Source organism: Pygocentrus nattereri, chromosome 2 (genome assembly GCF_015220715.1).
Source record: "Pygocentrus nattereri isolate fPygNat1 chromosome 2, fPygNat1.pri, whole genome shotgun sequence".
Lineage (NCBI taxonomy): Eukaryota > Metazoa > Chordata > Actinopteri > Characiformes > Serrasalmidae > Pygocentrus > Pygocentrus nattereri.
The window spans coordinates 50,616,827-50,640,941 of record NC_051212.1 but is presented as its reverse complement, the minus strand read 5'-3'; the positions used below and the strand labels follow the sequence as shown (position 1 = coordinate 50,640,941).

The window sequence follows — 24,115 nt, the reverse complement described above, 5'->3', positions numbered from 1 at the left end:
TCCAAATTAAAGTGACCCACTCACTTTAAAGGGGACTAGATTTACCGGGGCTGTGGTACCGGTGATTTGACTTGTTTTCTAACTGCGTTTTAAAAGCCCAGACGCTGCAGACACGACCTCCACCGTCCCGTCTTATTACCTTCGTGTGTTATTGTTCATGAAAACCCGTCAGATACAATATTAGTGATGGTGGTGAATAATGTGGAGACGGAGCTGAGCTTGTGTGTGTTTATTAGGAGGACTGGCGTTAGCGCGCTCGGCTAAAGCGTTTGAAACTGAACGTGGAGACGGCGACTCTCTGATAAACAGCACTTCGTAACAATTTTCTCCACTTTCATTCATCGCGCTTTGGTTTTATTTGACATTTTTTACCTCAGTAGCGGCAGCTATAACGTTAGCTGTCTGGCTAACTTGCTTGCGCTTATGTTCGGTTGCTAGGTAACAGACACGATAGTCGACTTCAGCCGATCCAGTTAGATTTCCTAACCGGACATAGAAAAGACGCTATAAGATAAGATTCTTAAAATATGATTGGCTTCTGTAGTATTCTTTATTCTTTATTTGCACATTTCTCTGACACATTTTACTCCTTTATCGCATTCTTTTGTGTAATTTGTTTGTGTGAACGCTGTCGAATTCTTTACCTTATACATTTTGTATGTCATTTTTGTGGCAGAGTGCATTCAAGAACACTGTCGACCCACTGTCAGCGACAGGGGAAGGCAGGGAACCAGTGGAAGAGCAAAACGTAAGTCAAAAGCAGTGCAGATAGACTGAGGTGGACTGAAACCTCCAGTATAGAATATTGTGCCAGGAAACAAAGAGTTAGGCCCGAAACATATTCCACGCAAGGACGCGAACGCAGACGCTTCAAGCTACTCGGACGGGGGTTCACGTGTAGTCGTGTTCAAAAATGTCAGGACCCATTTCATAACGCGAGCTACATTCTGAGCGTCACAGCAAGGGGGCGCTATAAGAACCAAGCGGTCTTGTACCACCAGCGTGCTTCTCAACTGCCATAGCAGACGACCTCTTAAGTCCCAAAGAAAGACGGCATAAAAATCTGATTAACTCGCATTTCCAGTCTGAGAGAAGAGGTAAAGCAGCTCACTCTCCTCTGCTGTCCACGTTTAGCCGTTGAGGCTGCTGGAATAACAGTAGATCCGTCTCTGATCTGCACTCTATCGCCCCCTGCAGTACCGAGTGTTTTAACAGCGTTTGTTCAGAAGGACCGAGCATTTGCATTTGCGTTCACGTCCTTGAATCGAGTGTTTCTGGCCTTATGCTTGACAAGTTTTCACATTAAGCTTTAAGCTTTTCACCTAATTCAAACGTTTACTTGGTGTGTTAATGGACAGAAATCACCAAGCTGTGCTGGACTCTGGCTCTTGAGTCTGAGTCTTGACCAAAACGTCTTGTGAAACTGACTAATAATGGACACTATTCTCGTCTCACATGTAGGGTAACATGAAACGTGGTCACATCATCTCCACGTCATCATGTAGGATTCTGAACCACGTCATCTTCAAAGTTTTGATCATGGCTGTGGCTTTCGGAAACTGCATCGTGATTGGTTTCAGGACCAACCCAACAATAGTTAAGGTAAGCATGGCTGATTTTCAGAGGGAATGCTGCCAGGGATTGTGTTTGTTTGAATTGAGTATTGAGTATGTATTTTAAACGAATGCTCTCCCTGACTCTGATTTCAGGAATACGAATCCGTCTTACTGGCCTGCGATCACATCGTCTTCGCAGTGTTTCTGTTGGAGATGGTTTTGAAGTTCTGTGCGGACTTCAAGGCTTTCTGCAGTGCATGGAACCTGCTGGACATGGCCATCGCCGTGGTTCTGATCGCAGGGCCCAGGACCTCGTCGGACTTTGACCACAGGGTCAAAATGTAAGGAACTTTTTTGTTACTGCACTTCAAAATCCTCATTTCATCATTATTCCTCATAATAAGAGTAAAAGTGTATGTGCTTGAGGCCAGGATGCATAATTTAGCTCTCGTTTTGGGTCAAGCTACGTTGTTGTAACCTTTCTACACCTGTTCACTGTGTTTGTTCCAGTTTGACGCGTGACACCGTTTTTGTTTTTTCTTTTTTTAAAGAATTCTGCAGCTGATTCGCAGCTTCAGGCTTTTTGGACACACCAAAGGAAGCTTTTTGTTCACCTTTGTGTTCAAAGACTCCAGTACTGAGCTGACGAACGTCTTCCTGCTTCTGATGGGCACGATGATGGTATGTGCTCTTAAACCATTCACAGTCTGAGCTTCAACTGTGACTCGTTTTCTCAGTTTGGAGTTACAGGAGTTCCTTTAATCACAATGTTTAGTAATATTGACCGTACCTATTCCTTGTAAGTGTAACTGGTGATTGCTTTGCCCTGTATCTGATTATTTATGTCTTTGTTCCTCCACCAGCTGTTTGGAGTGATTGGAGTGCTGTTATTCCGAAGTTTTGTACCATCTTTCTTCGGTGATTTACCTGCGGCACTCTTCACTCTGTTCATCTGTGCAACGCAGGATGGATGGCTGGAAGCCCTATCAAAGTTTGAAACGTAAGCAGCTCTTTTTTCAGTTTATTTTCAGCTCTAAAGCAGCACTTTGTCTTTTGCCACATTTCTGTGTGGTCATATGATTGACTTCCATTTTACCTCCATAAGACCCAGTTATAGTTTGGTCTTATTTAACATAAATATTATTTCTTCTTTTCAGTGGTGATCCAGCGCTTATCTATGGTGCTATGGTGTACTTTATTGCATTTATCTGCGTTGGTGCCTTCATGTTCACCAACTTCATATTTGCAGTCATCATAGCTAACCTAGAGATAGCGACGGAAACGTATGAAGGTTCCTCAACGGTAAGCCCGCACTTTAAAGCTATAATTACAACAGTAGACAAATGCATTTTCTTAAATGCTGCTTAAAATTTAGACTGGATAATAATGTACGTGTTGTGCAAAAGATCATTTTCCACTGAATTCAATCAAATATGAATCAACAGGCGAACCCAAAAGAGGACGCCAACAATGGAGGCATCACCCATGTTGAAGAGGTCATCAAAGCAACTAAGATGACCCAACATCAGAGACCCCGAATCGGCTGCCGTCTCGACAACCTCAACACGGAGACTTTCGAAAATCTAGTCGTAGTGAACGATGCTCTCCTGAGGAACCAGAGAGAATTTAAGAAACTGCTTGAGGAGTTAGAAAGGTAAGTGTCAGTGGCACAGCTGACACATGGGTCATTTCATTTGTAGTTATTATTACTCTGTTGTTATTATTATTATTATTATTATTAGTCTGAGGCCAAACAGCCATGGCGTAATCTCTTAGAAGCTATTATGAGTAAGTCCACTTGAATTGTAGAAACAAAGCTGTTCTGACTGTAAATATCTTTATCCAGCATTTTGGAAGACGTCAGGAACCTGCCAAGAAACAGAAAGCAGGAAGAGGAAGTGGTCTTCCAAAGCCAGGTGGCGGCTTCTGTGGAGGAAAACATCTTGAGCAGTAAAATCGCCTCTGGCCGCACTGGTGATGTGCTGTCAACGTTTATCGCCCTGGAAAAGGTGAAAACTATAGCTGAGCGCGAAAACTTTAAGCACCATAAACAGCCTAGAAGTGTAACTTGTTCCACTGGAAATAAGCCGCATGTTGTAGCTACACCACTTACTCTGAGCTTAATTCTCTGTTTCAGGCCCACATCATCGACTCCAGCGCCGCCACGCCTCAGATCTATTCAAAGGGCTACATCCGGGAAGGTGTGAGGAGAATGTCCGTGGCGGCTGTTGAAGCGCGACGCATGTCGGTCGCGTGAAGAATCTGGAGTGTGCTTTTTTAACTCTTTCATTGTTTTAGAATCACCTGAAAATAAAGTGTCACACCAGTGACGTCAATTCGAAGCTTCGTATGAAATCATGAGACAATTTCTGATAACTGAAAAGACACTGTGTGCTTTTTCATAGATCCTCAGAAAACATATAAAAGGGTGTCCAGTGACGTCAACAGTGTGTATTTTTATTTAAAAAGAAAAGGACTTTTTGTTACTGTAATGATGCGCGGTGAGTCAACATCGTCTTGGTGTCACCTTTTATTCAAGTTGCGAACAGACACTCTCAGAAAAAGCACAAACTTAGCTAATCATCCTAACTTCAGTCTCTGTTTGGTTTCCTCCTGACGTCACCTGGCCTATCCAGTAAGAATGCACATAAAGCTCGTTTTCACTCCAACCTTAACACTGCATGACAATCACGCAGTAACACCAGTGACACGACTCCTGGGGAACTTTCAGTATATATTTTATAATATTTATTTGCCATTTGTTTTTTATGTCCCTTCATCGATATATTCCAAAAAACAGGTTTTACTTCAAAACATGGAAGCGACTCTTTCCACATGACTGTGGGGACTAGCTCTTCTGTGGTGCTTGGAATTCTAGACGATAGAATTCTTTTCTCACATCTCTGGCGCTAAACTTACATGGCTGAAGTCACTCATTCACAAGCTTCTTGTTCAAATTTCCCTGTGCAGTAGGCAACACTTAAGGTGGAATAGGAACACAAAGCTGGTGAAGAAGAAGTTGACTTCAGCTCCGTGACTATTTAGTGTTTGACTGTTTCTAGTGGCAGATTAAATGTATCAGGAAACCGGCTGGTCCATTCATCCATCCATCTCCAAATGATCAATGTTCATCTAAAATCATTTGCTTTGCCTTTTCATTAGCTACTAGCTAGGCAAGACGATTGTCTGTGTTATTATTGTGACCAGCAGTCTTCCAGCACACCAATCTTCAGGGTTAAAAGAGTGAATTAGCAGTTACAGCCTACATTAACACCAGCGTTTAAGATGATTTATTGTTAAAACTGTGTGAGTAGACCATTAATTTACTGCAAAGGGTTCTTTTAATTCTGCTGTGGGGCTGCAACAGGGCAATAAAAGAGCCGAATGTTGCGTAACCCTGGAGTAGACCAACATTTACACACAAAGTCTATGATTTATATGATCACACTGCATGAAAATGTTTGGTCCGCCTGACATGCTATGACTGGAACTACCAGTAAGTAACCATTGGCACTATGTCACCAGTTGGTAAATCGCAAACTGACCAAAACGTATGAATAGATTATGTTACTGGTTCATCATCTGTTAGCTGGGTTTAACAGCCCCTACAGACAACTGTGCCTATGAACAACTTTGAATGAAGCTGTTTCATTTAAAACAGCAGGCAGCACCCCCAAGTACCACGCACTGAGTGACTGAACTCAACATTGTAAATTTTGCCACACTGTGCACTGAAACTAAAAGCAGGCGATTGACAATGTACGACTCGATGTCTCTACATGTACGTTTTAAAAAGATGATCAAAAAAATCAGAGTAAAGCTGCATATATGGACTTGGTCAGCACACATCACCTGTTTTCAACTTTGCCAGCCTACATGTTGTCATGGTTGGCCCCTCCCAGTCCTGTCCATGTGCTCCTTTGTTTTGGTTTCAGTCCTGCCCCCTATTTGGTTACTCCGCCCCTGATTGTATTCACCTGTCCCTCATTGTTCCATGTATTTAAGCCCTGTGTTTGCCCCTTGCGTTTGCCAGTCTTTGTATCTTTGTATCGGTCTTTTGTTTGATGTGTTGAGGTGTTTGTCATGTCTTATCCTCATTCTATCCGTGTTGGCTCATTGACCCAGGACTGCTTTGACCACGACCCTGGATTTGCCCATAATAAATCTCGCTTATCTCAGCGTGTGTGTCCGCCTCCTCGCTCCCCCTTACACATGTCTCCAACTGTATTCAGAAAGTGCTTGTGATTGTGACTGTGTGTGTTTAAAAATGGGCTAAAACCCCAGTGTATTCCTGGTGGGAATCTACCCAGATGGAACATTTTAAGGGCCCAATGAATTTGCGTCCAAATGCCACAGCATCAGACCCTCACTCACTGCCGACTTGAGTCGTTCGTTTACTGATTATATGGCTTTATTTGCTAGCGCATCATTAATTTATTGCTAGAAATGTAGTAATCATTAAAAAAGACCTTAAAACAAAGTTGAGTAGAATAAAAATGTTTCCTTAATGTAGAAAGCCAATGTTAGCTGCTTTCTTAAGCAAAACAGACATGAATAATATTAAGGCCTTCACTCACCGGTTTCATATGCTCGTCATTGAATGCAGTATCAGAATATAACTGATTGTCAGCTGGCCTCATGGCAAATTTTGATCATTTCACTGCCTTTCACTGATTGCTGATTGTCTTCCTTTAAACTGAGTAGCCAGAGGAGTGACCCCTTGGGTACGCCCCTGCATACTACTAAACTCTGTTATTCATGCAAATCACCACGCTTTCATAGCACTGCTAGTGTTTTTTCTTTTTTTTTGCTTGTGGCAATCTCCACAAAAGAATAATTAACACTTACAACCTCATCATCATCATCATCATCATCATCACTTTTATTTCTACAGTGCATTTCAGATGCTTAAGGATGCTTTACAATCAAATAATATGAACACATTAAACAATTAACAACAAAAACGACAATACAAGTTAACATTCAAGTATGCATGGAAGAATGATAACATAGTGCAAACAGGTGAGTCTTTAACAGAGATTTGAACAGAGATTTTGCAATCTTAGAACATGAAAAAGGCCTAAATTTTGCAGTCTTAAAGTACATATAGATGAAGAAGCTCAGCTCAGCCTCTGCATATATGGATATACAATATCTCCATCCATCCATCCATTTTCTAAACCGCTTCTCCGTCAGGGTCGCGGGGGGATGCTGGAGCCCATATATACAATATATAATATACAATATTAATTAATCCGTTTGAACATTAAATATCTTGTCTTTGTAGTGTATACAATTGAATATAGGTTGAAAGGATTTGCAAATCATCGTATTCTGTTTTTATTTATGTTCTACACAACGTCCCAACTTCATTGGACTTGGGGTTGTAGTTTGATAAGTACAAACTCTCAGCAGTGTCCTTGGGGTCATTATCTTGCTGTAGAATGAAATGTTTTGCAAAGAGTTTTTGCATGATGCAAAATTGTACTTTATTGTTTGTTGTTATACATTTCCAAACTCGCACTAATCCTCCACCATGATTGACTGATGATTATATACACTGTTCAAAGTTGACACTTATGTTATGAAAGTTGAGTCAAAGTTTTTGTGAAAAGCGACTTTAAAAATTTTACTTTGATACCTGTGAAAAGGCCAAACTCCACAGGTCAGCAGATTGTGCCATGCCCTTTCCAATGAGTCCTGGCCTTCAGGGAAGCAGAGATACTGACCCTGGAATTTTGCAAATTTATATCCAACTTAGCCACACCTTAGATGGCCTTGCCAAGACGGCAGAGTTCCAGAGAGCCAGAGAAATTTATCTTGGCAAAAATAAAAGGAGCTGACTTCAGACTTTAGATGATTATAGGGCATTACACCTCCGTTTCCAGTGACATGTGACTTTTTAGTGTAGTCTTTGGAAAACTGGTGATAATGATGTTCATTGTCTGGTCTTTGAAGCACTGTAGATTGGTGGAGAAATGAAAGAACAGAGCAGTATGAGTACAGCCCTGTCCAACATGCCCCGGATCATATCACTAGGTAACCAGAGATATAGACCCTAAAATCACCAAGCTCCTCAATTGTCTTCTCTGAGGCATCCATGCTATTAGTGTCAATCCCATGATCAGTGACTAGTCAACATGAAACTCATCGCCAACCAGTCAGCAAGTCTAATAGTTGACTAGTCTGTGCAACCTCTAATACAAACCATATGTTACTTCCAAAGACCCCAGATTTAGACTCATCAGATTTTCTTTTTTGTCCATTTCCTTTCCTCAGTAACACCTACACATCCTTACAGACACATAGTCTTCTGGAGCACATTACACCCACATTAGTCCATGAGAGAATAGAGCTGTCAGTATTAAATACATAGATAATCATATCAAGTAATTGTTCTTAATTTTACTGAACTGAACTGTAACCATGGTTTTTCTTTTCCTGCAGGATTCATGTTCTATCTCCCCCCTTATGAAGCTCATCCAGAACCCTGTTCTGTTAGTCCACCTATACTGTTCATTTGAGCCTGCTACTGATGCTGTTGCAGAGGTTATGAAAAAACTGAACTTAATCTGTCAGTGGCAATTCATCACAATCTCAGAAAGAGGTAAGTCGGTCTCACGGCTGAAACATGTAATATTGTTTATTCACAAGTTTCTGCTAACAAAATTCCACTTCTCTTTTCAAAGTAAAAAACACTGGTATTGTATCTTCACCACTACCAAGAACACGGCAGGAGCTCTTAAAATGTGAGTTGCTGTTTAGGTTTTCCTTCTCTCACTTCACTTCACTCTCTTTTTTATTTACATCAAATGCATGGCATGTGCTCCACAAACGTCTGGACTCCAGGCTTTTCAGTACAGAGTACCTACCTTCAAATCTTTTCAAATCGAACAAAGGTGCAGACTAGGCACCTTCAAATCTTCTGAAAGTGTGGACTAGATACATTGAAACCTAATGAAGATGATTTGGGGTTTGTTTAAATAGCCATTTACAGCTTAGAACTGTTACAGTGTATAAACAAGGTAAAAGTGCAGATTTGAGTCTTTTTTTTTGCAAAAGTCTCTATTATCCTTCAGTAGTAATGAAGATTAATCAATCAATCAACCTTTATTTTGACTCAGAAGTACATTGAGGGCAACCCTCATTTTCAATGTAGCCGAGCATTTACAAAAACAGGGAATGACATGACAAAGAAAATAATAACTACATTTAATCATTTTAAATTAAAAGAAAATTTAAAATAACAGTGAATAAAAGATAAACGGAGATAAACATAGAACTTGAGATTTAAATGATAAGAAATTAAGATCAAAAGTAGATAAGAAATTAGTAAGGTAATAATACAATATCACAAATTTTAAAAAGTAATGATAAAAAAACTTAAAAATAAAATGAGAGGAAATAAATAAATAAATAAAGAGATAAAGAACTAAGGAGAACTAACACAAAAATAAAAGTTAGAAGAGAAGAAGAGAATAGAAGAGACAGCGACATCTTCAGATTCCAGCTTCAGTGCACCCACGGTTGGGGTACAGTGTGAGACCAGTACTGTGCGTAAGTCAGATATTTACAGTATTCCACTTCCAGTCAAAATGGCCATGAGGTTAATGATTTCTCAGGAGATGTAAGATTGCATAACAAAGCTGGAAGCCAAAACAAAGTAAAACAGAAAAACAGAAGTTTCCAAAAAACGGAGATGCCTTACAATCACCTGCAAGACATGGACATCCAAAACTGTCCCATTAGGATAAACAGCACTTAAAGCTTTGAGAGAGAGGAGAAAGTTAAGATCCACTCTTCTTCAGATCTGAAACAATCCACTCATGTTTCTGTCCATCTTTCTGCTGTGAGAGTGTCTAAAAGGATATGCAGTTGTCAAGAAGTTGGACAAATGAGATGGACAAAAACTCGGCAAATCAGTCTGACTGCAGAATCCAGACCTCATTATTGAATATTATCACTGTCCAACATCCACCGTTGTCATTTTTTATTTTCCGATAGTTTGAACATGGCTGCGTGAAAATGTCATAATTAATGGACCAACAGAAATGCTCCAAAATCCTGGAATAAAACCTCTTTTCATTAACTTGAATTAAAAGTTGAGAAAGTTTGGCCTTCTGCTATAAAGTTACCAGTTTGGACATGGTTTTTCTTTTCACAGCGACAATATGTTTGGGATTATTTGGATCATGAGAAGCAGAAAATGCAACCAACTTCTCAGACTGAACTTTGGAGGTGCTACATACCTCCAGTGCACAGCTAAGTAGGTGCTGAAAGTGGTTTTAGGAGGCACCCTCCAAACTGAGCGCTATGAGGAAACACTGGAAAGCTGGCTGCACAAGTGACCAAAGAAACCCACTAATGTGAGTATCTAAATTGCACACTAAATTAAACTAAATTATGATAAATATTGTATTATCTGTTTAATGTCATTTAAATGTATTATGATCCTTTTCTTCATAATAAATATAAAAAATCACTAATAGTATGCTGATATCTCAGTAGCTAGACTTTAAATAGTCCAGCATTACTGATGCCTGAAGTGCCTGAATGTAACTGCTACTCCATTTAAGGTGGAATGGGAAAATTTGAATGAGAAGCTGATGAATAGCTGACTTAAGCTTCATATCACTGAAGAATTAGGGGTGGACGATAATAAATAATTGTCTCTTTGACAGCATATGATGCCCTAAATGTAACTAAAGTCCTTCAGTGAGGTTGCTTTACCCTCCTCTGCTATCACTGTAGACTGGCAGGGTCACATACAGAGCACCGCCGGGAGCCTGTTGATTAAGTAATGTTCTTTTTATTTGAGGGTCCCATTTCCAAGGGGAAGATTTCAACCACTACCCAATTGTAACTTCAGCTCCAAGGGGCAAGATAACACTCAAAAAAAGGGGGCAGGGGTAAAAATAAGAAATGGGATTGAGCCTTTAATTGCTGCTAAAGACAAAAGTTGGTGAGGTGTTAAATATTGTATAATTAATGTTTTTTATTACTTAAAATTACTCAAATATATCTTAAAGGAGTCAGGATTACGAGATAATAAAACATGGGTATTCTTTTCTGAAAAGCCTTATTCAAGTTAAATGAGAAGCACATGATGTGCATAGAAGTAGTGGAAACAAGTGGTCAAGGAACACTGCTGGCCTGTCAACTGAACTATTGCTGAGGTTGTTGCCGAGGGGAAGTGAATAGCATGGCTCTGAGTCACTGTCTCGCCACACCCTCCCTAAGAGACAATATTTGGCATCACCACAGTTTCAGCAGAAACGAAACTAACCAGTGCCATCCTGCTTTGGTGCTGCCAGTCTATTCTTTATCCTCCAGTATGGATGAAATGGGTGAAGAGCCAGGTAGCCAGTGTCCAGATCTCAGCACCACTGGACCCCCAGATGTGGAGTGTGATGCGTGTGTTGGAAGGAAGCGTAAAGCCGAGCAGTCCTGTTTGGAGTGTGTGGCTTCGTATTGTGAAGCCCATCTGGATCTGCACAACACTCTGCATGCTGGGAAGAGACACAAGCTGGTGGAGGCAACGGAGAGACTGCAAGAGAGAACCTGCCCAGAGCACGGAAAACTGCTGGAGGTCTTCTGCCGTACAGATCAGCGGTGTATCTGTCACCTGTGCATTACTGATACACACAGGACTCATGATGTCATCTCCATTGAGGTTGAGGTGGCTGAAGCCCATGTAGGTAGTGTGAATTTTGGGGGCAGCTACCCTTGGTCTGATGTGAAGTGGTTCATTTTAGAGATACTTACAAACTTCGATTTCTTTACAGTGGTAGTGATGGGAACCAGGCATCACAATGTCTCCAGCGCAAATATAGCTGTTTTATTTACTGTCCAAATTTTATAGGTAATGTTTACAATGGTAACATAGACAAAATCATATCTCAAAACCATCGTAAACATTAAAAACGTCAGTTCTTCAAGGGCTCCTTAGTAAAGAAACGTGTCTATACAGAACCATGAACATTTAAGTACCCTTTCCGTGAATAAAAGGTTCTTTGCATCATGAAAAGGTCTTTAGACTGTTGAAGAATGTGCAGATGGTTCTATATACAACCTTTTTGAAAAGGTTGCACAAACACAACATAAGCTGGTTTAACTGGTGACCAGAGTAGGCAAGCTACTCCTACCTTGCAGGCTACTCATAACGTGACAGTGGCTAGGCAACTAACCTCTAGCTTGCTAGCTACTGTTACCATGATAGCGACTACCCTCTTGAAGAAAACAGCGCAGGCCAAAACACATTTCATGCATCCAAAACACAACAAAAACAATATATTACTGGTGTAGGAAGAAAACCTCACATCTCCAAAGTGGTAACTTTACAGGAGAAAGAAAAAACCTACTTTACTTTTAATTTAAGTCTATGGAACCAGAATTTTTTCCAAGTCATTTTGGGCTGTTTCTTTTGGTCCATTCATCATCAAATTTACACACAATATAAAGGGCAACAGGCGTTTCCAAATTTTGTCAAAAACCGAAAAACGTCAAAAATGGAGATACGAGGTTTTCTTCCGACAGCAACGATATGCTATTTTTTCCAGTAGAGTAGGCAGAGGCAGCCTCTAGCTTGCATGCTACTCCTACTTTGGTAGTGGCTAGGCAGCTACCCTCTAGCTTGTTAGCTGCTGCTGCCATGGCTATAGGCAGCTAGCATCTAGCTTCTTAGCTACTGTTACCTGGTTGGTCAGACCTAGCTAGGTATAAATACCAATGGCAGAGAATATTGTGAGGAAAAAAGCTGATGCTCCAAATGTTATTGCAGTTTGCATTATCGCATTATGCTGTTTAATTGATACTGAACATAATTTGGATTTATTGGATTTCCAGATTAAGCTTGGGACTTTAAAGTGCGTGATTACCGACAGAATTAAAACAAGGCAGAAGGAAGTGCAAGAATTAGAACAGGCAGTTGAGGCCTTCAAGGTTAGTTCATCTTTCCATTAATTTATGAAACAAATGTTTTGACTGCATGTGTTTATATATTACAGTTTAAACGTTTGGAATTCCTACCAATCCATCTGGCTGTTGGATTGTAAATTTTCAAATATGGGGAATTTCTAAATTCTGTTATAGCATTCTATGACTTAGTTTAAACATATTAACCTCTCTGCATGTACAGTATCTCACAAAAGTGAGTACACGCCTCACATTTCTGCAAATATTTTATTATGTCTTTTCATTGAGCAACAGTATAGAAATGAAACTTGGATATAACTTAGTCATTGTTCAGCTTATATAGCAGTGCAGATTTACTGTCCTCTGAAAATAACTCGACACACAGCCATTAATGTCTAAATAGCTGGCAACACAAGTGAGTACACCTCACAGTGAACAGGTCCAAATTATGCCCAATTGTGTCGTTGTCCCTCCCTGGTGTCATGTGACTCGTTAGAGCTACAAGGTTCCAGGTGTGAATGAGGGGCAGGGCTGTTAAATTTGGTGTTTTGGGTACACTTCTCTCATACTATCCCCTGGATATTCAACATGGCACCTCATGGCGAAGAACCCTCTGAGGATGTGAGAAATAGAATTGTTGCTCTCCTCAAAGACGGCCTATAAGAAGATTGCTAACGTCCTGAAACTGAGCTATAGCAGTTAATACAGCGGTTTTCCAGGACAGGTTGCACTCGGAACAGGCCTCACCAGGGTCGACCAAAGAAGTTGAGTCCACGTGTTCAGCATCATATCCAGAGGTTAGCTTCAAAAAATGAACACATGAGTGCTGCCAGCATTGCTGCAGAGGTTGAAGAAGTGGGAGGTCAGCCTGTCAGTGCTCAGACCATACGCCCCACAATGCATCCATTCTGTCTGCATGGCAGTCATCCCAGAAGGAAGCCTCTTCTGAAGCTGATGCACAAGAAAGCCCGCAAACAGTTTCTGAAGACAAGCAGTCCAAGAACATAGATTACTGGAACCATGTCCTGTGGTCTTAACGAGACCAAGATAAACTTGTTTGGCTCAGATGGTGTCCAGCACGTGTGGCGATGCCCTGGTGAGGTGTACCAAGACAAGTGACTCTTGCCTACAGTCAAGCATGGTGATGGTAGCATCATGGTCTGGAGCTGCATGAATGCTGCCGGCACTGTAGAGCTGCGGTTCATTGAGGGAAACATAAATTCCGACCTGTACTGCGACATTCTGAAACAAAGCAGTATCCTCCCCCCTCAGAAACTGTACCGCATGGCAGTTTTCCAACAAATAACGACCCCAAACACACCTCCAAGATGAAAATGGCCTTGCTGAAGATAAAGGTGATGGACTGAGGTGGAAGAGGATTCCAGTAATAAACTGTACAGCTCTGGTGAATTCCATGCCTAAGAGTGTTAAGTCAGTTCTAGATAATAATGGTGGTCACACAAAATATTGACACTTTTGGCACAATTTGGACATGTTCAATGTGAGGTGTACTCAGTTGTGTTGACAGCTTAAGTTAAGTGATACTTTTTTAATCCCACAAACGGGGAAATTCCACCTCCGCATTTAACCCATCCGTGAAGTGAAACACCATATACACACACACACAAACTAGGGGCAGTGAGCACACTTACCCGGAGTGGTGGGTAGCCCTATGCACAGCACCCGGGGAACAATTGGGGGTTAGGTGTCTTGCTCAAGGACACCTCAGTCATGGACTGTTGGCACTGGGTATTGAACCGGCAAACTTCCGGTCACTAGGTTCAATAACCTCCAGCCCATGACTGTCCCAAATTTAGACATTAATGGCTGTGTGTTAAGTTCTTTTCACAGGACAGTAAATCTACACTGCTATACAAGCTGTAGAATGACTACTTTAAGTTATATCCAAGTTTCATATCTGTATTGTTGTCCCATGAAAAGATATAATACATCTTGTTGCAGAAATGTGAGGGGTGTACTCACTTTGGTGAGATACTGTATCTGCAGCATAATTGTTTCAATATAACTGAAAACAATTATTCAAAACTTTTGATGTATAATGCATACTATATGGGTGGTGTCCAAACAGACATCAGCAGAGAATGCAATGGAGGAGAGTGAGAAACTCCTTACTGAGATGATCCACTCCATGGAGAAGAGGAGGAGTACAGTGCAGGAACTTCTCAGAGCTCAGGAGGAGGCTGTGATAATGAAGGCCAATGAACTATTAGATCGATTGCAAGAGGAGCTCGCTGAGCTGAAGAGAAGAGATGCTGATCTTCAGTATGTGGAACAGCTCTCTCAAGAAGACAATGATATCCGTTTTCTACAGGTAAGATGTCTACATGTCTACTTAAAGTGAAGGTTTGGCCAAAATCAAACTTACAAAGTTTTCTTCATTAGCCCATATGTAATCACACAGCCAAGATATTTTTGATGTCCAAAGATAGCTTCTTTAGTTTTGCACTGCTGGAGCTACAAGGCTTCCATTACTGCTAAGATCATTTTCAACATATATCCAATTGAATACACTACAAAGACAAGATATTTAACGTCCAAACTGATAAACTTTACTGTTTTTTGCAAATATTCACTCATTCTGAATTTGATGCCTGCAACACTTTCCAAAGAAGTTGGGACAGGGGTGTGTTTACCACTGTGTTACATCACCTTTCCTTTTAACACTCAATAAGCGTTTGGGAACTGAGGACACTAATTGTTGAAGCTTTGAAGGTGGAATTCTTTCCCATTCTTGCTTGATGTACAACCTCAGTTGTTCAACAGTCCGGGGTCTCCATTGTCGTATTTTGCGCTTCATAATTAAGTAATATACAGTTGAATATGGCTTGAAAAGGATTTGCAAATCATTGTATTCTGTTTTTATTTATGTTTTGCGCAACATCCCAACTTTATTGGAATTGGGGTTGTAGGTACAAAACTATATAAAGGAGGACTAGCTAGCTAACTTTCCTGCTCCACCTTAAATAGTCCAGCAGTTCTGAAGCATGAAGCGCCAGAATCTGCTGCACCATTTAAGGTGGAACAGGAAATACTTTAAAAGTCTTATAGCCCCTCTTTGAGAGCATATGATGCCCTAAATGTAACTAAAGCCCAGCAGTGAGGAGCTGAACTTTTTTCTTCTCTGGTATCACCAAAGACAGACTGGGTTGCCTACAGACCACCACTAGTTAGCCTGTTAATGAAGCAATGTGTTTTTTTGGAAGGTTGTCCCATTTCATAGGGCAAGATTTCAACCACTAACCCATGTCAATTCCAAGGGGTTAGGGTGACCCTCGAAAACAAGGGGTAGGGGTAAAAAGAATAAATGGGATTGGGCTTATAAACTCTCCACAAGTGACTCTAGCTTCATATGCATCGGTAGTATTATGGATCTTGCATAGATAATGATTAAGGAAACAAATACGGTTATAGCCTTATCATTCAATATTGGATATGAGGAACATTCATTTCATCTGCTACATTGTAGATAACTAGAGACAAAAAGCAGTAGTGGTGCTATTAAAGAGATGCTATAGTATAAGACTGGGCCATTGAATAATGACACCACCCTCCCAGTTGGCAAAACATGCCATGCCACTGTGGTTGAGCATGGCAAGAGGTGCCAAGAGGTTATGGTGAACTGGTGAAGGCAATCATCAGTTAGCCTTAGAGCTAGTTCTTCCATATCGGATTGGTGTGTCCGGTTCTTACACAAACTGTACGTTGGGTTAAGATGGGTTACAGTCTCTAACTGAACCAATGACGAGCTCAATCTCAGCATGAACAATTACAGGTGTCTTATGTTGTCCACAGGGTGTTTCGTCTGTACCTGCTCTCCCAGCGTCCAGAGATGCTGTTGTGTTCTTTGTCCATCCATACTGCTCATTTGAGCTTTCCACTCAAGCTGTATCAGATCTTATCAAACAGCTGAACCTAATTTGCCAGTCATGCTTTACCACAATCTCTGAGAAAGGTTAGTAGGATGGTGCAGTTTTTTCTTTCATTGTTCTTTACCTAGAGTGTTCCTACCAGAACCTTACTCACTGAAAACCCTGTTTTTTTACAGTAAAAAAAGCAGTGATTCTGTCAACACCAGCTCCAAAGAAACGAGAAGACTTCTTACAATGTCAGTTTTTCACTCCACCCTTAAAGTCATATATACAGAAGCCAAATTTTCTTCAACACAGTTTCCCCCTTAACTTAAATGTAGCTTCATTTGTGCATTGCATTTGTCTTAAATTGCATCAGGTTAAGTTAAGATTAATTTAATGACCCTTATTAGTCCCACAATGGGGAAATTTCACCTCCGCATTTAACCCATCCGTGAAGTGAAACACCACATACACACTAGTGAGCACACACACTAGGGGGCAGTGAGCACACTTGCCTGGAGCGGTGGGCAGCCCTATCCACAGCGCCCGGGGAGCAGTTGGGGGTTAGGTGTCTTGCTCAAGGACACCTCAGTCATGTGCTGTCGGCTCTGGGGATCGAACCGGTGACCTTCTGGTCACGAGGCTGGATCCCTAACCTCCAGCCCATGACTGCCCCTGTTAATTAATCTGAGATAGACTTGCTTATGTGGTTTTTATTGATAAAAAATGGTAATTGGTTGCCACGTATGAGCAAATTAGCATATTCTGTCCCACACAGCAATCGGATTTCAGGTTGACTAACCGGAGACGCATTGGACTAGCAAGTGTAAATGCATGTGGCTAAAATCTCATTAGGATACAATCCAGATGCTAGTCACATGAAGTGCCCAGGTGTAAACTGCTGGAGTCCACCCACTGTCCACTCTGAGACACTCCTACCTTGCTGGTCCACTTTGTAGATGTCAAGTCAAAGTTGCTAGGCAGTTTTTGTTGGTCATCCTCTAGTCCTTCATCAGTGGTCACAGGATGCTGCGCACAGGACACTGTTGGCTGGATATTTTTGGTTGGTGGACTGTTCTCAGTCCAGCAGTGACACTGAGGTGTTTAAAAACTCCAGCAGCACTGCTGTGTCTGATCCACTCGTACCAGTGCAACACTCACTGACACACATGTCAGTGTCACTGCAGTGCTGAGAATGATCCACCACCCAAATATTACCTGCTCTGTGAGGGTCCAAGGGGTCCTGACCACTGAAGAACAGGGTAAAAGGGGGCTTACAAAGTATCAGAGAGACAGATGGACTACAGTCTGTAACTGTAGACCTACAAAGTGCTCCTATATGGTAAGTGGAGCGGAATGTATAAGTAATGTTGATAATGGTAGAATATTATATAAGTGTAAACATGTAAACATTTCATGTGCTTTTGACTCTTCAGACGTCTGGTTCCTATCACCACCACCGTGAGCAATTCTCAACTGGCGCAGTAAAGGCTCCCATTTCTTGTTTAGCTACATTAGCAACGTAGCTCCAGTGCAACCAACTTCCAACCCCAAACAGATCTGGGTTTGATAGCTACATTTAAGGCAATGAGGGGAAACTGTGTACATTCACTACTGCTGCTATAACATTACGATCCATCTTCACTCCTGTATACATTAACAGTACATCTCTATGCTAATCGCAGATGCATCCAAGCTCACACTGAACCTCAACACAGCAAACATGACTCTCCGCTTGTCTAATGAGAACAGGAAGGTGACCGCTGTGCCTCTGCCAGAGGATTATCCTGACCACCCAGAAAGATTTGACTTCAGAGCCCAAATACTTTGCAACGAGGGTCTACAAGGAAGCCCGCAGTACTGGGAGGTGGAGTACAGTGGAGGGTGTTGGGTGTGCATTGCTGTGTCCTACATTGGAATCCACAGAAAAGGAAAGTGGGTCCTCTTTGGCAGAAACCGTTGCTCCTGGGGTTTACGCTGTGGCGTCACGTCATATTCTTTTTGGCACAACAATAAGAGTTTATCAGTTCAATACAACCACCGTTGCTCTAGAATAGGAGTGTATCTGGATCATGGTGCTGGAGTTCTGGCCTTCTACAACGTTTCAGACAACATGAGCCTCATCCACAAGGTGCAGACCAAGTTCACAGAGCCTGTATATGCTGGGTTTGGACTGGCTGGGAAAGGCACTCGCATAGAACTCTGTGATTTAAATGAGGATATTCTGAGTGAGAAGGCTTCTATTATTTGAGTATGTTCTGTGCAAAAGATTGACCTGTCTTGTCTTTTTCTCCAGCAAAACCACATCTTGTAATGACTTTCTGTGAGGTAGCTTAAAGGAATTGAACACTTTAGATGTCTGGTTCCCATCACAACAATTCAGACTGCAGGTTTTTCTATACACTAATAAGAAGTGGTTCTTCAAGGGTTCTATAGTAAAGGGGATGTTTCTATATAGAACCCTTTCCATATAAAACTATTTCATGCTTTGCACGGTGAAATGATGCTTCAGATTGATGGCGAATGTGACGGAAACCCAACACAAGCTTATTTCTCATCAGTTCTCTTCATGGTAAAAGTTTCTTTGTGTTGCAACACATCATCTCCATGCTAAATCTTAGGACTGGATTCATGTAGCATATTTTTGTTTTGATCGTAAGGGTTTTGCCTTAAGATGTACCAGTACAGCTTGTCTGGCTGTGATCAAAGTTAAGGTGACTTTAAGCTTAGTAGTTACTAACTGGGCTCTCAGTAGGCAAACTTGAAAGGTTTTGCTCTACCATTACATGTTTGAGCCCTGCCAATGCCAAAGCCTGAAAAAAGCAAAAATTATTGGCACATTATCAACATTATCTTTATTAATATTGCTAAATCTGCAGGACGTCAGTTATGAGAACAACTGATATATTGATTAGGTGCTAGTGGATGATAGATTTTTCTTTTTGAGCCGAAGGAAACGTGTATGGTTTTTATGGATAAACTGTAAAATTAAGGAATGTTCCATATTTGAAGTGAGGGAATAGTCCTGTATATACACAGAATGTCGTCTGTAAATTAACAGACTTTTGTTAAAAGGGTGATGCAATTGTTAATTTTACAGAAAATGCACGGGTAATTTTTTACAGTACATTTTCTGTTTTTTTTTCTGTTTTTTGTATGGGTTCGTTTTTACAGTGTGTGTGTGTGTGTGTGTGTGTGTGTGTATAGAACCATTTTCAAAAAAGTACTATATAGAACCATATGCAATTCATTCTCTATCCATCTGAAGACCCATTTCACCATGCAAAAAAATTTATGCATTCAAGGGTTTTTTATGTACATTCATGGTTCTATATAGAACCATTGCCTTTCCTAAAGAATCCTTGAACCATCTTTTTTAAGGGTGAGGACATTCACATCAAAACATGCTGAATGACTTTTCTTTTTAATTATTTGTGTAATTTTTAAAAAAAAATTTAGTAGAATTGATAGAACTCCCATTAAATGAAGCTTTGATGAGCTGTTTTTGGTATAGAAAAGCTGTATTCTGGTAAACGGTCATGTTCTAGTGCAAATGTGGATATGCTGCTAAATCAGTCCGGTTGTCTAAGGTGGGTCATGTCAAAAGCAGTAAGGCCCTAATCAAGTTCCTCATTCACTGGTTCAGCAACCTTAAGCGACTGTTTATACTGCTTTCAGCTAGAAACAGCCCTGCATACAGTACCATGCAAAACTCACGAGACCTTTCATTGATTTTAATTTTCTACTCAAAATGACCACTGAGCAGAAGTCATTCAGGGTCCAGAGACATATTAAAAAAAAAGATCTCAAAGATGTTTCTTCACACCACTAATGTTCAGTCTTAGAAGTTGGTTACATCTACTTGTCGCGGTCCAAGTCATCCCAAACACACGCAGTGTTGCTGAGGTCTGGACTCCACCAGCAGCTTCTTTGTTTTTATTTGCATGTGTTTATTTGTTGGTCTATTTTCTTTTCTCAGTAATGGCTTCTTGACAGCAACACATCCTTTCAGACCCAGTGTTGAGTTGTCTTCTCACAATGGAAAGATGGACAGAAACACCTGTGGACTTTTAAGGTCTGAAGCTTGATTTTTCTCCTAACTCCTCAGAGATCTATCGCACGAGCCTGACTAAAATGCATGCTTTTAAACATAGTTATCTCAAGGTCAAGGACTCCCACATGTTTGTGCATTATGTCACCAAAGGACTTGGAGGGGGATGTGTGACTTGCTACCAAGTACAGAGGAACCCTCAGTGGGATTACTACTCCTCACTGGCAAAGTGATATCATAAAACAGTGTTTTACACGTGAACCACCTTTATGGCAGGATTCATCGGTTTGGGCTGGTTTAGAATAGTTGAAAAACGCTAACTTTTAGAACTTTCCTTGATTTTGGCTGATCTGTATGTTTATGGTCTCACTAAATATGTTTGCATGACATGACTAGTCCATTCCCAAGACCTAAAGCAGCGCTACTTGTGCTTGAAAGATGGAAAACAGTCACATTCCATCACACACCTGGAGACATTTGACAATACCGCCCCAAACACTACGATGTTATACCATTTGCCCGTGTTTGGTCTGTATTTTCTGTGAACTGTATCAGAAATCAAGGTTGTACTTCTAATGTATCACCAGCAGAGGGCAGCATGGCTTTGGAGTTCCGTTTGAGGTTTGCTTACTCTAAATAGTTCAAAAGAGGACAAAACAAGCCCTAGAACCTGATCTAAATTTATGTTACACCACTGTACATTTGGTGACCACATCATAAGGTACATGTAGACCTGTACTGGGGGTTTTCTGACACGTTACTGAGAGGATTATTCGCTAAACGCTAAGAAATCCCACGCTCGCTAGTACATGTGCACATTGCACAGCCCTGTGCTCCTGTATCAGCCTTCGGCAGCGTTCTCATTCTTCCATCAACCCCTCCACCCCACCCTCGCCATGCTCCCCACTGGGAGCGCTCTTTAGTGGAGTGACATGTTTGAGCAACAGAGACACAAAGGCCTCTACTCTCACAATTACACACATACACTCTTTCAGTCAGCAGCTATGGGGCCCTGGAGGGCCGGTGTAGGGGACAGCACTAAAGCCAGCTGCGCTCGTAACCCCCCCACCACCACCACCACCAGCCCCCTCGTTTCCACACTCAAAGCTTGCCTAAGGGAAGTAGGCGGACAGATCCACACTGCATCAAGGGAGCAAACGTAGCAGAGAATATCAGCCTTTCCGAAGGAGAAGGAATGAACGATTGAGAGTCTAATAACAATCTCTGCTTCTAGAGCTGCTTACATTTTGTCAAAGGGACATGTGTGTTTGGTCTATCAAGCTATCAGGATAGTTCACAGCCTTCCTCAGTCTTTTCTAAGGGTCTTTAGAATCGACTCCATCACTTGATTGCATTTCATTATCTTCTTATGAAAGTAAGCCGCTCGTTTAGCTGCCGTGATAAACTGAAATGAATCATACGAGTCATCAGACGGAAGGGTTCTTTATTGCCTTATTACCAAATTGATGATTATGTCAATATGAACTAGCGATCCCTCCTTTTTTCTTCCACCGTGTGTCATAATAAATGAAGGCAGCAGCATTTCGTTTGAATAATTGTCAGTATTTTGCAGCTGTCGGGAAAAACCTTGTATCTCCACACTTTGAAAATACCTGTTAGCCTTTACATTTTCTGTAAATGTCATGATGAATGGACTGAAAGAAAGACACCATTGCAATTACATTGAAAATAGTCTATAATTCCATTGACTTATATTAAAAGTAATGTATATTTTTTCCTTCTCCTGTAAAGTTACCATTTTGGAGATACAAGGCTTTGTTCTGACAGCTGTGATATGGTATGACAAAGCAATATTCATACACTGGTAACAATGCCTACCCCTATTAATTTCCATTAAAATACTTTTCCCAATTGTATCTTTTCCCATATGGTTTGAGACTAAGAGACCCTTATTAGTCCCACAATGGGGAAATCTCACCTCCGCAATCTAACCCATCCATGCAGTGAAACACCACATACACACTAGTGAAGACACAATCTAGTGGCAGTGAGCACACTTGCCCAGAGTGGTGGGCAGCCCTATCTGCAGCGCCCAGGGAGCAGTTGGGGGTTAGGTGCCTTGCTCAAGGCCACCTCAGTCACGTCCTGTGGGCTCAGGGGATCGAACCTGCTGGTTCCCTAACCTCCAGCCCACAACTGCCCCCAACTCAATGGCCAACTCAGACTCATGAGGGTTGTTGATGTATGTGGTAGTCTTAGATTACTGAGACTTATCCTGATCAGCCAAGACGTATTTGGCATCTTTAGTTTGCTTCTTTAGTTTTGGCAGGATAATACAGCTAGAATCCCCTGGCCCTTTTACCTCAAAATCAATACCGCCCTTTTTGATGAGCTCTAAATACTTAAAGCTTAAGCCTTAAAAATTCCTTTACTGACATATAAAGCTCTAAACAGCCTCGCCCCTCAGTACCTGACTGAACTTATCTCTTATTATGAATCATCGTGCCTACTTAGATCATAAGGTGCTGGGGGTAGAGTCTTTTCACACAAAGCCGCTCCAGCTTTAGAATAATCTTGCAGTCAATGTTCGGGACTCAGACATAGCCTCAGTCTTGAAGTGTAAACTAAAAACTTTCTTGTTTCGTCAAGCCTTTGGCAATTAGTTTTTCCTGTTAGATAAAGGGTGCAGATCTGGGGGTTCATGGACATAGAGTTTTATGATAAACTGAGAGTGTTGGTGCTGTCATCCCACTGCTTCAACGCACTCACTCAGGTTTGTTGACAGTGGAGCCCTCATGTCTTTGTTACCTTCTGGCTCTCCATTTTAGTTAGACTTGACCTGCCGGAGTCTCTGACAACACTGTGTACTTTAATCGGTCTCTCTTAACAGAAATGTCTGGGTTTCTTTGATGGTCCGATGCTGCTGCTTGATTTACCTTGATCAGGTGCCGTCTTCACCCACCCTCTGAGCCAGTTCGACTGTCACTGAGCCTCTGATGCTGTTGCTACAATGACTTGAACTGTTTAATCATCGCCATTCCCATTTCTTCCCCTTTTCTCTATTTTTAATATTTTATTTTAATGGTAAAACTTTATTCTCTGTTCATGTTGTTCTTGTCTTCTTGTTTTGCTGACACAAAACCTGTGTCAAACTTTTGTTGCACCCATAGGGCTTCAAAAACCGTCATCTCACAGTGCTGCTGCTCCAACTGTTTTCTTGCCACTTTCAGTATAGGCTACATCAAACAGCACTCAGTAGTGTTACCTTAAATGTCATAGCATGCAAAACTATAAGGTACGCATTCTTATTCATTTCCGACAACATATGACAAAATATGTCATACCGAAACGTATACTATGCAGTTGGGTTGTTTATGTTGCCATGGTTACAGTCACCGTGCAGCCTGAACTGCATACAGTCTTGATCAGGTGGAGAAGTAGAGTTTTTACAGTTTATGTTTTTTTTTTTTTACATCCGAATTTGGTTAATGACTGTTGAGTTACATATCTTCAGGATTCTGAGAATATTTTGACATTTACAGTCATTATTGCCAGGCCTTTTAACAAGCTAAGTATTAAAAAAATTACATTTTACTCGAGTTAATTAGATCAAATCTATTCTCTGTATGCAATTCAACAAGAATAGATTGTCTATAATGGTATTTTCAAATACCTAAAAAAAAAGCTCTTGTAGAAATGTTACTTTCACAAAGCAAGAGAAGATTAAATATTAAAATGAAATATTCTGCTTACAATTTCCA

General features: G+C 41.1%; 2 protein-coding genes across 2 annotated transcripts; both read left to right on the top strand.

The window, feature by feature from the left end:
- The first annotated feature begins 45 nt into the window (after nucleotides 1–45).
- On the top strand, nucleotides 46–3,902 carry LOC108437512 (cation channel sperm-associated protein 4). The gene is made up of 10 exons (XM_017714652.1): nucleotides 46–61; nucleotides 677–748; nucleotides 1,462–1,602; nucleotides 1,710–1,897; nucleotides 2,108–2,237; nucleotides 2,420–2,556; nucleotides 2,714–2,858; nucleotides 3,002–3,210; nucleotides 3,403–3,565; nucleotides 3,694–3,902. The coding sequence occupies exons 3-10, from the start codon at nucleotides 1,468–1,470 to the stop codon at nucleotides 3,811–3,813; spliced, it is 1,227 nt and encodes a 408-aa protein (XP_017570141.1). The 5' UTR covers nucleotides 46–61; nucleotides 677–748; nucleotides 1,462–1,467; the 3' UTR covers nucleotides 3,814–3,902.
- A 6,988-nt stretch (nucleotides 3,903–10,890) lies between these two features.
- On the top strand, nucleotides 10,891–18,593 carry LOC108437495 (tripartite motif-containing protein 16-like). Its single transcript, XM_017714624.1, has 6 exons — nucleotides 10,891–11,250; nucleotides 12,402–12,497; nucleotides 14,560–14,802; nucleotides 16,284–16,443; nucleotides 16,537–16,596; nucleotides 18,028–18,593. Exons 1-6 carry the CDS (start codon nucleotides 10,891–10,893, stop codon nucleotides 18,591–18,593), a joined length of 1,485 nt encoding a protein of 494 aa, XP_017570113.1.
- Nucleotides 18,594–24,115: the final 5,522 nt, after the last annotated feature.

Coding starts and splice junctions, on each gene's coding strand:
- LOC108437512 (XM_017714652.1), top strand. CDS start 1,468: ATGAAACGTGGTCACATCATCTCCACGTCATCATGTAGGATTCTGAAC. Junction 1,603..1,709: donor CCAACCCAACAATAGTTAAG/GTAAGCATGGCT, acceptor CTCTGATTTCAG/GAATACGAATCCGTCTTACT. Junction 2,859..3,001: donor CGTATGAAGGTTCCTCAACG/GTAAGCCCGCAC, acceptor ATGAATCAACAG/GCGAACCCAAAAGAGGACGC.
- LOC108437495 (XM_017714624.1), top strand. CDS start 10,891: ATGGATGAAATGGGTGAAGAGCCAGGTAGCCAGTGTCCAGATCTCAGC. Junction 11,251..12,401: donor TTGAGGTGGCTGAAGCCCAT/GTAGGTAGTGTG, acceptor TTGGATTTCCAG/ATTAAGCTTGGGACTTTAAA. Junction 12,498..14,559: donor AGGCAGTTGAGGCCTTCAAG/GTTAGTTCATCT, acceptor GTGTCCAAACAG/ACATCAGCAGAGAATGCAAT.